The 16073-nt window shown below is 47.4% G+C and overlaps 1 protein-coding gene across 1 annotated transcript in view; it reads right to left on the reverse strand.

The window, feature by feature from the left end:
- Positions 1-890: 890 nt before the first annotated feature.
- pkd1b (polycystic kidney disease 1b) overlaps positions 891-16073 on the reverse strand; it is a gene marked incomplete at both ends in the record, with an annotated part of 52450 nt that continues 37267 nt past the window's right edge. The window contains 24 exons of the mRNA XM_083787460.1: positions 891-1859; positions 2535-2646; positions 3553-3755; positions 4025-4159; positions 4983-5276; positions 5415-5528; positions 5667-5780; positions 5919-5969; positions 6108-6158; positions 6297-6347; positions 6493-6543; positions 6626-6739; positions 6882-6932; positions 7493-7675; positions 7899-8082; positions 9056-9259; positions 9677-9840; positions 10012-10227; positions 11306-11508; positions 12568-12685; positions 13062-13164; positions 13663-13789; positions 14297-14518; positions 15485-15872. Coding sequence (XP_083643586.1) covers positions 891-1859; positions 2535-2646; positions 3553-3755; positions 4025-4159; positions 4983-5276; positions 5415-5528; positions 5667-5780; positions 5919-5969; positions 6108-6158; positions 6297-6347; positions 6493-6543; positions 6626-6739; positions 6882-6932; positions 7493-7675; positions 7899-8082; positions 9056-9259; positions 9677-9840; positions 10012-10227; positions 11306-11508; positions 12568-12685; positions 13062-13164; positions 13663-13789; positions 14297-14518; positions 15485-15872 — 4422 coding nt within the window. The remainder of the gene's footprint in view (positions 1860-2534; positions 2647-3552; positions 3756-4024; positions 4160-4982; positions 5277-5414; positions 5529-5666; positions 5781-5918; positions 5970-6107; positions 6159-6296; positions 6348-6492; positions 6544-6625; positions 6740-6881; positions 6933-7492; positions 7676-7898; positions 8083-9055; positions 9260-9676; positions 9841-10011; positions 10228-11305; positions 11509-12567; positions 12686-13061; positions 13165-13662; positions 13790-14296; positions 14519-15484; positions 15873-16073) is intronic.

The following is a 16073-nucleotide window of genomic DNA, read 5'->3' on the forward strand; positions in this document are numbered from 1 at the left end:
TGAAACGGTCGAGAAATGACGGCGTTACCGTGTGGGAGTCCCCGGGGGATCCCGGGGAACATCCGGACCCCCAGGAACATGGCCAGCTTTTTTTGAGCGGCGATGTCCAGCTTTTAGTGTGTGTGCATTGTGTGCAAAGTTTGCAAACACAAACTTTGCCCTAAACAAACATTAAATGCCATTGACAATGGATGGACAATTTAGTGTTTGTGTAAACACAACCATTGCGTAACACAAACTTGAGATGAAGGTGAGGATGCATATTCTGATTGGCCGGAATGAGATGATATTTGATGATATACGATGATAAGAGCGCCCCTCAACTTCACACAAGTGTGATTTTTGTTCTTGATTTGTTTTGGGCTTTTCTGCTTTTATTGATAGGTTCAAGTGAAGATAGACATGCAGGATAGAGGGAGGGAGAGACGCGGAGAGACACGCAGCAAAGGCCTGGCCACTGACATGCACCTGGACCTCTAGGCCAGCAGGCGCCCCAAGTCTGCAGTTTTGACTGCAAAGGGGAGTTTATTCTACACCTTGGGAACACCTTGAATCAAGATGCAAGTTATACAATGCAGATTTCTTTGGTAATTGGTTCATGTTTTTTGTTAACTGTGCTGAGCTCTGCAGAGAGATCACACTAGTGTTATTCCTGTTTTAAAGATATCTGCAGAAAGATATGCAATCATTTACATAAGTGTACAATATTAACATGAGAACACAAACAATTAAAACGTTTCTCTTGAGCTATGATTCTATAGCATTTGTGTACTTTATTAGCGCGTTGTAATATGCAATATAAAATGGAAACGATACATGTCAAAAGAAAACACGTTATTTATTGTGCAAGAAATGTGTGTTTAAGTAGGTTCAACAAACTAAAGACTGTTTTAGCTCTGCAGTTTATATCCATCGACTGTCTCTTTAACCCAGTCTTCATCGTCGGTCTCTGGACCCTCAGACGCCCAGGCACTCCTCTTCACAGGGACCCCCTCACCAATGAGCCTCCTCCCCCCCTCCTCGCTCCTGGGCCTGGCATTGACCGAGGCCTCCACGCCTCCATCTCCACAACCAACAACTCCGCCCGGGCCCTGTGTGCCCCTCTGAGCCACGTCGGCCGAATGAGAGCTTCCAGAGTGCCACGCTCGTCTTGTTCTGGGGAACATCTCCAGTCCAGGGGCTCCGGCAGGAGGACACATGCCTCTGCCAAAGCTCACGGGCGCAGGCCTGTAATCCTCAGGGTGATAAGAATCTGTGGACGATTGAGGCTGAAAACATGTGGATTCAGAGTGGGAGCTTCGTATGCGGGGGAAGAGGCTTACTGCAGTGGGGGGCAAGGAGTTGAGGCTGGTGGTGAGATCGAAGAACATGGAGGATGGGAGGGAGATGCGTGGTCCGGGGTGGAGCTCACCCACCTTCCTCCCTCCCGTTTCTCTAAATGCCCCTTGTCCTCTGTCCATTTCTCGTGTCGTCTCTGCCTTTCCCCCTCTCCCTGCTCTTTTCCCCTGGACGTCGTCCCATCTAATCCTCCTCCTCCTCCTGCTCTGAACCTCCTCTAGTTTCAACTCCAGGCCATAGAGGTCCTCGGTTATCTGGTTGACGCGGTCGAAACGCGCCAGCAGCCCGCCGACGCAGGGGAGCAGGCGGTCGAGGTAGGGCCGCACGTCGAACGCAGGCGACGAGTCCTCGGACGTCACGGAGAGGGCAGAGGATGCCGGCCGGGGGGAGTAGGAGAGGCAGGGGGAGGAGGAGAGGGAGGAGGAGGTGAGACTCGACGTGGTGGTGCAGAGCTGTGACTCCCGAGAGGACCTGGAGTCACAGGCCTCCTCCATGCCTTCAAACTTCACCCTGTGCCGGAACTAGAGGGAGAAAAGGAGAGCGCTTTCACATAGACGCTCATTTTACTCTGGTTGCCCCGCACGCATCCGGTCATGAAATAAGCACATCTGCCAAAAACGGCAGATCTATAAGCTCACAACATGTCAAGACACAATGTGTTGCGCTCATACGAGCTGGTAGATCTGCTATTTTTTGAAAAATCATAAAAAGTGTGTGCATATCTTTGAATATATATTCTTTCCCAGCAAACCAATTACATATAATTTTTGGGGCCCTTGTTATGAAATAGTTTGAGCACCACTGACATAGAAACATAGGTTTTCTATAGGATATGATTTAAGAAGACATTGTAGAATCAGATTCCCGTTCCCCAGGTCTTAATGGGTTAACAAAATGAGAGTGTTAACCCCTACCTCTTTAGCCTTGGTAAGTCCCAGCCACAGTTTAACCCCTATAGTACCTCTTTAGCCTTGGTAAGTCCCATCCACAGTTTAACCCCTATAGTACCTCTTTAGCCTTGGTAAGTCCCATCCACAGTTTAACCCCTATAGTACCTCTTTAGCCTTGGTAAGTCCCATCCACAGTTTAACCCCTATAGTACCTCTTTAGCCTTGGTAAGTCCCATCCACAGTTTAACCCCTATAGTACCTCTTTAGCCTTGGTAAGTCCCATCCACAGTTTAACCCCTATAGTACCTCTTTAGCCTTGGTAAGTCCCAGCCACAGTTTGAGTCTCTTCATGAAGAACTCCACCATCTCGTAGTCCTGAGGTTCCATGGCAGGACGGCGAATGTCTGCCTGCACAGCCCTAAGGGACACAATCAGTCAATCAATCAGTCAGTCAGTCAGTCAGTCAGTCAGTCAGTCAGTCAGTCAATCAATCTCGTGGTTCTGACATGGTCATAAACAACGACAACTATATTGAATAAAGGTAGTCACTTTGAAATTAACAGAAATCACGAATTGTACCTTTTTCAAGTTTTTATTATTATATCGATTATTGTTTGGACCCAATGTTTTATATACAATTGTGCAAATTAACTAGCTATAACTAACTAAACTAAACTAAAGCATGTAACTCTATATTTCCATATCACCAGTGGGATCTTAGAACAAGGGTGGTGCAGAAAGAACTAAAAGAAAACATCGCATGGATGTTTCCCATGGTCATCTGGGTTTCGGGTCTCGCAACATGTCAACCGGTCAGGTGACCCAGACGGGGTGATCAAGTCCCAACTTATGTCCCAGTAGCTACCCATGATCAGTCCCATTAGGGAGAGACAGGGTCACATAGTCTGCCACTCCCGAACTATACTCTGCCGGGACTGGGAGATCTGGCGCGGACTAGGCTCTGTGGGTCGACTCCTGTCCGGGGCCCTCCTAAGTCTCACCAGGTCCACTCCTGCTCTCACCAGTTGCAGCGCAGGACCTGTGTGTTGCACCAGACTCCCAGCACCAGACCCTTCATTCAGGAGTGGCGGATTATTGCAATGTTTCCGCAGGCTCCACCGGCAGGGAAACGGTAGTGCTGCAGGCTCCACTTGCGGCTTGAATGGCCCTCCTAAAGGCCTTACCGTGGGCTGTTGGGCCTCCTCCTCACGGAAGACGCAGTCTGGGGCACATACTGCTCCTGGGTGCCGTCTACATTCCGGCTGGATATTAGGTCAAGACGGAACACTTGAGTCTAACCCAAAGAGTCAGCGGTCATATTTACCTGTACGCACGAAAGAGAATAGCTCCACAGAGTCTGATCATCAGCCAGAGTCCTCCGCCCATCAGCAGTAGACCGTAGAGGGGTCCCAGGATTGGATGGGCCCTGCACAGTCCCCGTAGAACCACCCTACCACGCAGCAGAGAAAGCACCGACACCCCCGCCTGGGGCACTGTCCCGAAACCGTCCACTGAGCCAGAGAAGAGCTGAAAACACAATCAAATACGGCATTTAACCACTTCGGCATCCCTATTTTAATCATGTCATTATAGGCAAACATTTCCCCCCCAAAACAAATTACAAAAAATATGAAAAACTTTTAAATGTTCAAAAATAGCTCCTAACGCATCACAGCGGCGTTGTGAGCTTGTGCTGTAGATGTGCCATTTTCGCTTTTAACAAAGTACAGTTGAATTGGCTAATGACTTGAGTAAGGTTCTATCCAGGTGTGTTTGTTTTGTGTCGTCATACATACCATGGCTCCGCTGTGAGAACAGAGCAGCAGCATCAACAGCAGCAGGACGACGACACCCCACAGCTCCCGCCAGGCTCTCTGCAACACGCTGCCGATCACCACCCACCTCCGCACCAACCTCAGGGTCCCCAGGAGCTGTAGGCAACACAACAACACAACCACAACCTCAGGGTCCCCAGGAGCTGCAGCAGAACAACACAACCACAACCTCAGGGTCCCCAGGAGCTGTAGGCAACACAACAACACAACCAACAACCTCAGGGTCCCTCTTCAGACTCCATCACGGCCCGTAGCAATTGCCCTAGCCGCGACGACCGTACAGGCGTATGCAAAGGCCCAACTTATGTAACTTAGATAGCATTTTATGTAGACTTAGATAGCATTTTATGTAGACTTATAGCATTTTATGTAGACATAGCACTATAAAGTATACATGCATAGTTTCATTATATAGATATTCCACTGTTATGTTCTTAGCTTACGTATGATTCATGATAACTACTTTTTATGTATGTGATGTATTGCCATGCTTTTTGTCTTGCTTAATGTAAATCGCTCTGGATTAAGAGCGTCTGCTAAATGCCTAAATTGTAATTGTAAATTGTAATTACATTCACCCATTCACACACACACCGATGCCGGAGGAAACCATGCAAGGCACCAACCTGCACATCGGGAGCAAGTAGGGGTTCAGAGTCTTGATCAAGGACACAAACTCTAGGGGAGCCCGGGTTAGAACTGGGAACCTTGCGGTTCCCATCCAGTCACTCCACCCCTGAGCCACTGCCGCTGCTGTCTACTCTACAGCTGTAAACAGCACAACAACACAACCACAACATCAGGGTCCTCAGGCAGCAGCTGTACACCTTACCTTTATTTAAGTTTAGCCTGTCTGGATTTATATTATGGTCAAGTAGGGCGTTATAATTTACAAAAAAAAAGAGACTGATGACTGTACCTTTAAGGCGAGCAGGGCGAGGATCACGGCCGCTAACTGAGACGACGTCACGGCCAGACAAGAGGCGCTGTGGAAGTCCACGAAGCTGTCTGGATGGGACCGAACCTGGACACATACACAGGACAGTAACATGTGGAAGTCCACGAAGCTGTCTGGATGGGACCGAACCTGGACACATACACAGGACAGTAACATGTGGAAGTCCACGAAGCTGTCTGGATGGGACCGAACCTGGACACATACACAGGACAGTAACATGTGGAAGTCCACGAAGCTGTCTGGATGGGACCGAACCTGGACACATACACAGGACAGTAATATGTGGAAGTCCACAAAGCTGTCTGGATGGGACCGAACCTGGACACATACACAGGACAGTAACATGTGGAAGTCCACAAAGCTGTCTGGATGGGACCGAACCTGGACACATACACAGGACAGTAACATGTGGAAGTCCACGAAGCTGTCTGGATGGGACCGAACCTGGACACATACACAGGACAGTAACATGTGGAAGTCCACGAAGCTGTCTGGATGGGACCGAACCTGGACACATACACAGGACAGTAACATGTGGAAGTCCACGAAGCTGTCTGGATGGGACCGAACCTGGACACATACACAGGACAGTAACATGTGGAAGTCCACAAAGCTGTCTGGATGGGACCGAACCTGGACACATACACAGGACAGTAACATGTGGAAGTCCACGAAGCTGTCTGGATGGGACCGAACCTGGACACATACACAGGACAGTAACATGTGGAAGTCCACAAAGCTGTCTGGATGGGACCGAACCTGGACACATACACAGGACAGTAACATGTGAAAGTCTACAAAGCTGTCTGGATGGGACCGAACCTGGACACATACACAGGACAGTAACATGTGGAAGTCCACAAAGCTGTCTGGATGGGACCGAACTTGGACACATACACAGGACAGTAACATGTGGAAGTCCACAAAGCTGTCTGGATGGGACCGAACCTGGACACATACACAGGACAGTAACATGTGGAAGTCCACAAAGCTGTCTGGATGGGACCGAACCTGGACACATACACAGGACAGTAACATGTGGAAGTCCACAAAGCTGTCTGGATGGGACCGAACTTGGACACATACACAGGACAGTAACATGTGGAAGTCCACGAAGCTGTCTGGATGGGACCGAACCTGGACACATACACAGGACAGTAACATGTGGAAGTCCACAAAGCTGTCTGGATGGGACCGAACCTGGACACATACACAGGACAGTAACATGTGGAAGTCCACAAAGCTGTCTGGATGGGACCGAACCTGGACACATACACAGGACAGTAACATGTGGAAGTCCACAAAGCTGTCTGGATGGGACCGAACCTGGACACATACGTACACAGGACAGTAACATGTGGAAGTCCACAAAGCTGTCTGGATGGGACCGAACCTGGACATATAATACACAGGACAGTAACATGTGGAAGTCCACAAAGCTGTCTGGATGGGACCGAACTTGGACACATACACAGGACAGTAACATGTGGAAGTCCACAAAGCTGTCTGGATGGGACCGAACCTGGACATATAATACACAGGACAGTAACATGTGGAAGTCCACAAAGCTGTCTGGATGGGACCGAACCTGGACACATACGTACACAGGACAGTAACATGTGGAAGTCCACAAAGCTGTCTGGATGGGACCGAACCTGGACACATACACAGGACAGTAACATGTGGAAGTCCACGAAGCTGTCTGGATGGGACCGAACCTGGACACATACACAGGACAGTAACATGTGGAAGTCCACAAAGCTGTCTGGATGGGACCGAACCTGGACACATACACAGGACAGTAACATGTGGAAGTCCACGAAGCTGTCTGGATGGGACCGAACCTGGACACATACGTACACAGGACAGTAACATGTGGAAGTCCACAAAGCTGTCTGGATGGGACCGAACCTGGACATATAATACACAGGACAGTAACATGTGGAAGTCCACAAAGCTGTCTGGATGGGACCGAACTTGGACACATACAGGACAGAAACAACATGTGAAAGTCTACAAAGCTGAACCTGGATAGATACGAAAGGTCTTCAAAAAAACGGCCTTGACAGACTTTTATGTCAAGACCTTTCGGAAGTTTAGGAGGTATAATTTAAAAGATGACACTGACTTTGCTAGCCTTGTGGAACCTCAGTTATGGCATGTCAGATGATCCTATACAGTAGGTGACAAAAAGCTCGACCATTCCCAGGTGATGAGGCGATTTTAAAGAATAACCAAGAAGAGAGACGTATATGCGGATCCTCAGGTTTATGCAGTGTTTCACCTTGTATCTCTGTATTTCAACTTGTGCTTTGTCACTAAATAATAACTACATTTGATCCATTGAACAGAACACACACATTCTTTTTTACATTTCCTTTAACCTGGTTATCACCCAACAGCGACAACATCTACATTTCTAAAATGTAACTGGGAGCCTGCAGTCAATATGGCCTATTTCACAGCTTTACCTGAAGGACACAGGAAGAGGCTCGGGACAGGAAGCAGAGCTGCAGCGAGGCTGTCACCAGGGACAGCGACGCCAACAGGAGCTGGAACCAGTGCCAGCCTTGACGGGCATACTGGGCACGCTCAGAAGCCACGGCCCGCAGCTCCCCGACCAGGAGAACCAGCGCAGAGAGGAGGAGGAGAACCTGTAAGAACGGAGTTCGAAACGAAACTGAACAGATGCACCTAACTACATTGATCCTGAGGTTTCAAATCTTATTTTTTTTTAATAAAATTACCAAAATGTCTCCAAAACAATAAAAAATAAACATTCATATTTATTTTTCTTCACTTTTTCAAAATTCAAATAGCCAATGCATGAAACAAAGCTTAAATTCAAACATTTAAAACAACATCTCAAATTGTTACCGCAAGTGCGCTCTGAAGCGTTGGTCCCGCGGAGGAGGGAGGGATGAGGAGCGGACGGATAGAAAGCGAGGAGGAAATGACTGCGTGTGTGTGAGGCCGAGCCCTCTGCAGCCGCACAGACACACACACAAACAGACTGGACTCCCTGTGGTAGTGTGTGAAGTCAATGGACAGAGTCTTCAACCTATAGAAGGAACGACAAAAACTATATGTTTCTGACAGGCAAACTATCTCTGCGGAATGCATTTGCTTACTGGAAAAAGGGACATTTTAATGGAGAGTATGAAAAAATGCACTGTTTTTCCGTATCTCTGAAAGAGCTTAATAGGCGATTCAATAATGGGAGGTTGCTGGAGTAGAACTTAATGAATAATTTATATTACATTGCGATGCAAGAGTCCGGTCTAGCCATCGCTGCCCTCTCTCCTATCTACTGTAACATCAGGTTCTTGAGCTCTTGTTGTTAGCTATAAGCTGTCGCATCACAGTGCATCTATAGTTGGTGCCTTTCCTGGCTTTCCTGGCTCTGCCCAGGGTTTGGCTCCCAGTGTCAGTTTTGCTTGCCACTATAGTTCCGGCCTCCGGGTGCCTGACGCAGTGCCCTGCCAGCCTCATCCTTCTCTCTCTGAGAAGGATGTACTGTATGTGACATGTGGTACAGTATAGTCCTGTATAGCATTCCCAAACACTCGGTCGGGACCCATTTGTGGGTCGCAGACACATTTTCATGGGTCCCTTATTTGTTTCCTATACATTTAGTTTTTAATATAATTTCAAAACATTTTCAAAAAGACATTCCAAAAAAGTAATTTACCAATTACACAATACCAAATTAAATGATTTTTCTAAGTAATTTCTTGAATAAATAAAAAAAATCTAAGAAATTCCATAAATTAGAAAACACATGTTTAGTGTAGTGAAAATAGCAGATACAAACTCACAACGTGGCATGAAGCGACACATTGTGAGGTTGTAGATCTGCTACTTTCACTAGTTTGGGTCCTGGGAAAACGTGTCATTTCTCTTTTGGGTCACAGGCTAAAAGGTTTGGGAACCACTGGACTAGAGGACCAAGTTTTTGATGTTGTGCGTCCATGTGACACAGATAGCCTACTGTGCACAGTGGCATTTCTACACAGTGTAGTGAATCCACTCACCATGTTTTGGTCGGCTCCGTTATGTTCAGCCCGGCTAAGACGTGACGAGTCATCTCACTGCCGTTTCCCAGAAGAACTGTCTGTGGACCTTCCAGGAGAGAGTACGTGTACTGGAGCCGTGGCACCCCTAAAAGATGGAGCGTGGGGTTCTGGTGGAGGTGTGGCACCAAGGTCTGCCCCATCCACTGCCACGCGTCGGACCAGCTGCAAGCGCAAACATTAACATCAGGCAGTAGGTGTGTGTGTGTGCAGCAGGTGTGTGTGTGTGTGTGTGTGTGTGTGTGTGTGTGTTGTCCTAAATGGATTTTACTGAAGTTTCATATGGTTTGTGTCCAGGTAGCTCAGTTGGTAGAGCACTCGTCTTTCGACCGCAGGGTCATAGATTCGAACCCGGACACTGCCAACTAAGCGTATGAGCAGAGCGGCTTGATGTTGTGCAGTAAGTACTGGGAGCTGATGGTAGGTGTTGCGCTCCACCTCAGCATTCCATCTCCCAGAGGTCTAGCGCCCTGGCTGATACAGACAATAAGGCTCTCTGACTTACTTACACCTGTTGAGACAGGTGAGGGGTTGGGGGAGCCACTGGGTGTGCTGGTGTGCTGCATGAAGAAGGGAGTATACCTGTTGAGACGGGTGAGGTTGGGGGTGCCACCACTGGGGGGCGCTGCAGCGTGGAGGGAGCGCCTGAGAGCAGAGTGCAGCAGTCTGCCCTGTCCATCCTCCACCATGCCCTGATAGTTCACCATCAACATCAGCAGCAGAAAACACAGCTGGGACACACAGTGCTATACACAGAGAGAGAGAGAGAGAGAGAGAGAGAGAGAGAGAGTTTATTTGTGCACTAAACTGAGCCATATCTGAGCAGCCATATGATATAGACCTCACAGTCACTCTTGGATACAGATCTGGCACCATAACTGCTGTCTCTCTTCCTGTGTATTTAAACTCCTTATTACCTTCATGAGGGACCTCAGAGCTCGGAGCTTGCGGGCTTCCTGCTTGGCCTGCAGCAGGCCGTAGCCACATGGAGGATGCACCGTCCCTCCTCCTCCTCCCTGCACCTCCTCCTGGGCTGTTCTCCTCCTCACGGTGGTCTCCTGGGCCAGAAGGTCCTCCACCTCCTGGTCCACAGGCCTCCACAGCACCGTGGAGAACACAGCCTGCACGACGACCTGAGATGGAGGGAGATGGAGGTGGAAGAAGAATCTGTCTTAAACCGGTCGTCCTTTTAATGACAATGTCATTAGAGAGCTAGACTTAGACAAGACTTATTTTAATTAATAAAATATGATTTAGAGTAGACTAATCTCTATACTGTAGTAGAGTAAGTCAATACAGCATAACTAGCACATCTTTAGTGATTGGAGGTGGTCACTCTATTCTTCTATTCAGTCATTTCAACCCTGGTTCCGTGGGACAAAGAATGTCATGAACTAAGTAACTAACTACATACAATAAATCGTAGTTTGGACATTGTTGCAATTGACGTCTAGGCCAATGGTTTTCAACCAGTGGTCCCGGGACCACCAGTGGTCCTTGAGGGGATTCCAGGTTGTCCCCAGCTAAATGATGAAAAGTTGGTAACCAAATGGATCTTTGACTCTTGAGAGTGTAAAATGAAACCTTTCATTTTACACTTTCAAGAGTTAAATTATGGTTAAACATCTGCATTACTTAATTTACATAGAGGTCTACACAATTAGAGAATGTAAAATAATTGTTATTTTGATCAACGTTTTCCTGCTATCTCACCTAATGGTACCAACATTAATACAGCATGGAATTGTGGACAAAATCTTATCCAACGATAACAAAATATTCTTTCGTTTTGGGTCTGAGAGGCTAAATGTCATCAAATGGTGGTCTGTGGCTTAAATGCTGAATAAATAATGGGCCTTGATATGAAAAAGGTTGAAAACCACTGGTCTAGGGCCATTGGGAGAGGGAGACAACAGAACAGAGTAACAGACATAAGACCATACTGATTTTAGCTCTAACTAATCCAGAATAACCTACATGAGCATATGAATTGGAAGGATATCTACTCTATATCTACAAGTCAGGGTTAATGGCAGGGACTGCAGGGGAACCTATCTTGCCTTCCCTAAACTTATTTGCCATTTTTGTACTATTTTGGAAGACTAAAATAATAATAATAATAATAAGGCAAATAAGTTTAGGGATAAGGGTTTAGGGATAAGTTTAGGGATATGGGTTTAGGGATAAGGCAAGATATGTGTCTAAGCTGACCTTGAGTGGCTCCAGCAGGAGAGCAGAGGCGAGGAAGGCAGACAGAGCTGATATGAGCCACATCAGAACCACCGCTCTAGAGAAGACCCGGCCATACAGGCCCACCACGGCCAGGCAGAGCCCCAGCAGCACAGCCACCAGGGAGTACACCACACACACTGCCCAGGGAGGGAGCAGCCAGCTGGGCCGGCCTCGAGGCACGCCTAGGGGTGGGGTGGATCAGAGAGACACTGTTCATAATGGGATGGGCAGGGCAAAGATACGGTATAGCATCACAAGTATATATATTAATTAATGCAATGCATTTGCGAGTGGTTTGCACTCAGACACATATAGAAAAGCCATATATAGTGAGATAATGGAAACGTTTTAAATATAAAAAGAAAGTAAATATAGTAAAAAAAAAATATATATATATAAGGTATATTAGGAAGTGTTATATGCTGTGATGAGGCTCCATTGACTATGAGGCATGTACAGATGTGCCATTCCAACTCTTCACGCTTTGGTTTTCTGAAAATGCATGTTTTCCCTGCAGGTTGTATTCACTGATTAGCCTAATGCTAATTCTACTGCTTTGCTACTGAAGATAAGTGTCTATAGCAGAGGAACTTATCTATTCAGGTACCGGTAAACTTCAAATCCCCCCCCTTTCTCACTGACAATGTTCTGTTTCTGACAATCTACAATCTACAAACTGTACTAATTACTGTAATGTTGCACATGAATTATACCAGTTGAAAATTTGCAATAATATGGTTATTCTCGATAGAATCTCACATACAGTACATATGATTATGTGTAGAAAAGAGTCATCCTACTTATCAACAGCAACCCTCCCCCTGGCCTACTCATGGATTGGATCCACCCACTTCCTGCTGTCACTCCCTCTCAATCAGCAATCTCACCTGCTCCCCCTCACACCTCAATCAGTGGCCAGCTATATATACTGCCTGAGGGCCTGTCCATGCAGTCAGTATTTTGTCAGCAGCAACAACAACTCCACCACCTGAGAGCCCTCTGTCCTGGAGCCTCAGGCCTTTGTTATGCATCATTGAATAAAAACCATAACCGTGATGCCTCACCATCTCCTTGCTCAACACTAAATACTTGTCTGTGCAACGGAAAATAAAGGCTTAAACGGAAATCTCCTTGTCTATACATTCTTGCCGATGGTGGTACCATGGTGATGTAATAGCCTAAGAGCCAGTCTCAACCTAAACCTACCCTACAATATGCATGCTGCTATACGAGCATCTTACCTATGCGCGTAGCGGAGGGCGAGCGTACTGGCTCAGGGGAGGGGCTGGGGAGACAGGTGCTGGCCACGGAGGAGATGGACAAGGAGGAGGACCACGTGTACAGGCCCGTCTCACAGGGCTGTAAACCATTACATGATTCAAGTTGGCAATTAATTACATACAGATAATTGCACGATTTAATTGTGTTTTTGTTGTTGAAAACTGGAGCATTATGAATACAAAATGTCATTTCTCTTTGGCTTTTAGGCTTCGTAATTAAACATAGCACAGGGCAGATATGACATATGAACATATAGGCCTACAAAATAAACTGACAATTGAATAATTTTATACTTGGGGAAATACCTGATCTGCAAGCTTGCATCGCATCACAAAGTGACACGTTGTAAGCTCGTAGATCTGCAATGGCTGCTTTTTTTTATTTGAAAATGCCGAAATTAATTGTGAATATGTCAAATAATTAGAGGATTATGAAATGCTTGTGACAGGCCTACCATCTCATACAGGGAGGAGGTAGGAGAACAGAGTTCTGCTCCATAAAGGGCTGCGTCCACACTCTGCTCGGAGCCAGACCAGCCACTGGAGGAGCTGCTCTGGCTAAAAACACAGAGCAAACATGAGAGAAGCATGATAGAATGATGTTTGGAAATGTTAACATATTAACTGTATATATGATGTGTGTTGACAGTACAGTACAGTACAGTACAGTACAGTACAGTCGAGGGACCCCGGCCCCAACTCTGTCATTTCTCAACTGTTTCAGACGCGGGCGGCTCACCGGAACCGGCCCCGGCCCCCTGGGCATGTTCTTGTGGGTCTGGATGTTCCGGGGACCCCCGTGGCGTTGGTCGATTACTAACCCTAACCCTAAATCAAACCCCAATCCCTTAAACCAGAAACCTAACCCTAACCTCAGTCTTAACCGGCCACGTAAGTCAGTTTCACACTGTTCTCGCTTCGGCGGCAGTAATTTCACTTCTGCGATTCCTAATCCTGGCTTCATTGCATGGTCTTGATGAGAAACATACTGGTGATTATGGGCTGATACTAGCATTCAAAGCTGGTGATGAGCACAGCATCCGAGGAAAGTCTCACGTGTTTGAGAGTGAGGAGGTGCTCCTGGGGGAGTAGCGGCCGCTGTCTGAGGTGGAGGAGGTGCTGTTGCTCCTCCTCGGGTCAGTGATGTCCGCCTCCGCTGCTATAGACCTCAGAAGGTCCTCCTCTGATGACATCACATGCAAAGAAATAAAAGATATATCCCACATCCGAGCAGAAATATACTGTAGTGTGTAGTGTATGTCATGTTTCAAAAATAAATACGTGTATACGATGATGAAAACAAGAATGACTCCGTCATAATTACCAGCTGCAGAAAGCTCTCGTTTATGAGCATCTTTAACCCATTCTGACCGGGCACCCATTTTGGTGTCAGCATCATGTTATGCTTTAGCTATTTAAAAATAGCAGATCTACAAGCTCATATCGCGCCACCGAGTGGCGCGATACGAGCTTGTAGGTCTGCTATTTTTGTAAAAATCGAAGAACGACTGACATTTTTACAATCTGATCTCAGGTCAGAATGGGTTAATCAGACCAGTGTGTGTCCAGCGGAAACCTCGTATGAATCTGATCTCAGGTCAGAATGGGATAATCAGTGTGTGTGCCGCAATAAATAATGTGCCTTGAAATGAAAATGGTTGAAAACCACTGAACGAGGCCTAACCCTCACCAGACTGTGTCAGAGCGGTGGTCGTCAGGTTTCTGGGGGTGCAGAGCTTGTGATGAGGGGCCGTGGTGGTCGTCAGTTTGCTGGGGGTGCAGAGCTTGCGAGGAGGGGCCGGGGTGGGGAACGCCTGGCCGGGTGACGCAGAGCGAGGGACGGCGTCACGGCAGTCTGATGACCGGCGGCGATACGTGGACTCATGTGGACCAGTAGATGAGGGGACCTCGTCTAAAAAGTACAAAAGTGGGTGAAATGAGATTTTAGTGCATAGTTCCCTTTCCATCGTGTAATTTGTCCAAGAAAACAAAGAAAGGGGAGAAGAGAGGGGGGGGGGGAGGGAGATCAAGGCAGTGTTTTCAGATACTGTATATTAGAAGCTTGTTTCTCTCGTAGGGTCTCTCTATAGCTTACTGTAGTTTAGAAGCTTGTTTCACAAACAGCACACTCGTAGGGTCTCTCTATAGCTTACTGTAGTTTAGAAGCTTGTTTCGCAAAACGGCACGGCCATAGGGTCTCTCTCTTATTTACAATACATAAGTAAGGGTTTTTCAGATATTTACAACCACAGAGTCTCTTTTAGACAGAGATCGTCTCTCTTAAGGTCTTTTCAGACGCGGAGTGTGTGACGCAGAGGTGGTCTGGATCAACGACAGTTCTGCTCCAGGTCTGCTCATGTGGGGCGCGACTCGCGTTGCGTAAAAAAAAGCTCGACACAATCCAGGTCTAGTCAGTCGCAGGTGTGTGCACAAGCCGAGCGTGCAAGCGACAATTTCAGGGTACCGCACCCAGCCGCCCACGTAAATACGCTTGCATTGTCGCCCGTCAACTTCGCTTCTCATTGAAAATGAATTACTAGCCGCGTCTGAAAAGACCTTTAGATAAGTGGTTTTCAACCAGTGGTCCTTGAGGAAGTTTCAGGTGGTCCCCAGCTGAATGATGGAGAGTAGGTAACCAAATTATGAATTGCTATTTTGATAAAAGTTTACCTGTTACCTCTCCTATACCAACATCAATACAGCATGGCATTGTGGATCAAATCTTATCCAACCACAACCAGATATTTAGAGTTTTGGGTCTGACAGCCTAAATGTCATCAAATGGTGGTCTGCGGCTCAAATGTAAAAAAAAACAATGGGCCTTGATATGAAAAAGGTTGAAAACCCCTGCTTTAGATTGGTGGTGTCATGCGTGTACCATGGGTAGACAAGGGGCCCGGGGTGGTGGTGGCTGATGACGCTGACAGGAGATGATCGGTGGACCCCGCTCTAGAGGAGGGGAATGGGTGGGTGGCGGCTGAGTCAGAGAGCGTTGAGGCTAGACACAGCTGTACCAAGGCCTTCCTCCTCTTCAGCAGCCGTGCCGGCCCCAGGGACAACGCACCGCCGTCGCAGGGGTGGTCAGGAGGAGAGTGGGGGTTTGTGGCGTCCTCCTCCACAGGGAGCCTGAGGAGGCTGTCGCAGGACGGCCATCCCGCCATGCCCTGCCTCTGCTCCCTGTCTGGCTCTACACTCCAGGGAGGGGCCAGGCCGGACGCCTTCCAGAACGCCAGGAGTTCAGAATCCAACCCCTTGCTTCCCACTAACTGGAAAAGAGGAGATGGGCAAAGACAGTTATTAACTAGAACTGCACTCTGTCGAGTGCATACTTGCTTGTTGCACACTAGTAGGCCATAAATGGCCAACTAGTGCGCAAGCAGAGCGCGCAAGTATTTTCGACTGCTGTAAACTGTGGAATCTCAGTATCTCTGTGAAGGTACGTTTGAAATGTCTAATTATTAGGTGTA

Source organism: Protomyctophum parallelum, assembly GCF_964188405.1.
Source record: "Protomyctophum parallelum genome assembly, chromosome: 17".
Classification (NCBI taxonomy): Eukaryota; Metazoa; Chordata; class Actinopteri; order Myctophiformes; family Myctophidae; genus Protomyctophum; species Protomyctophum parallelum.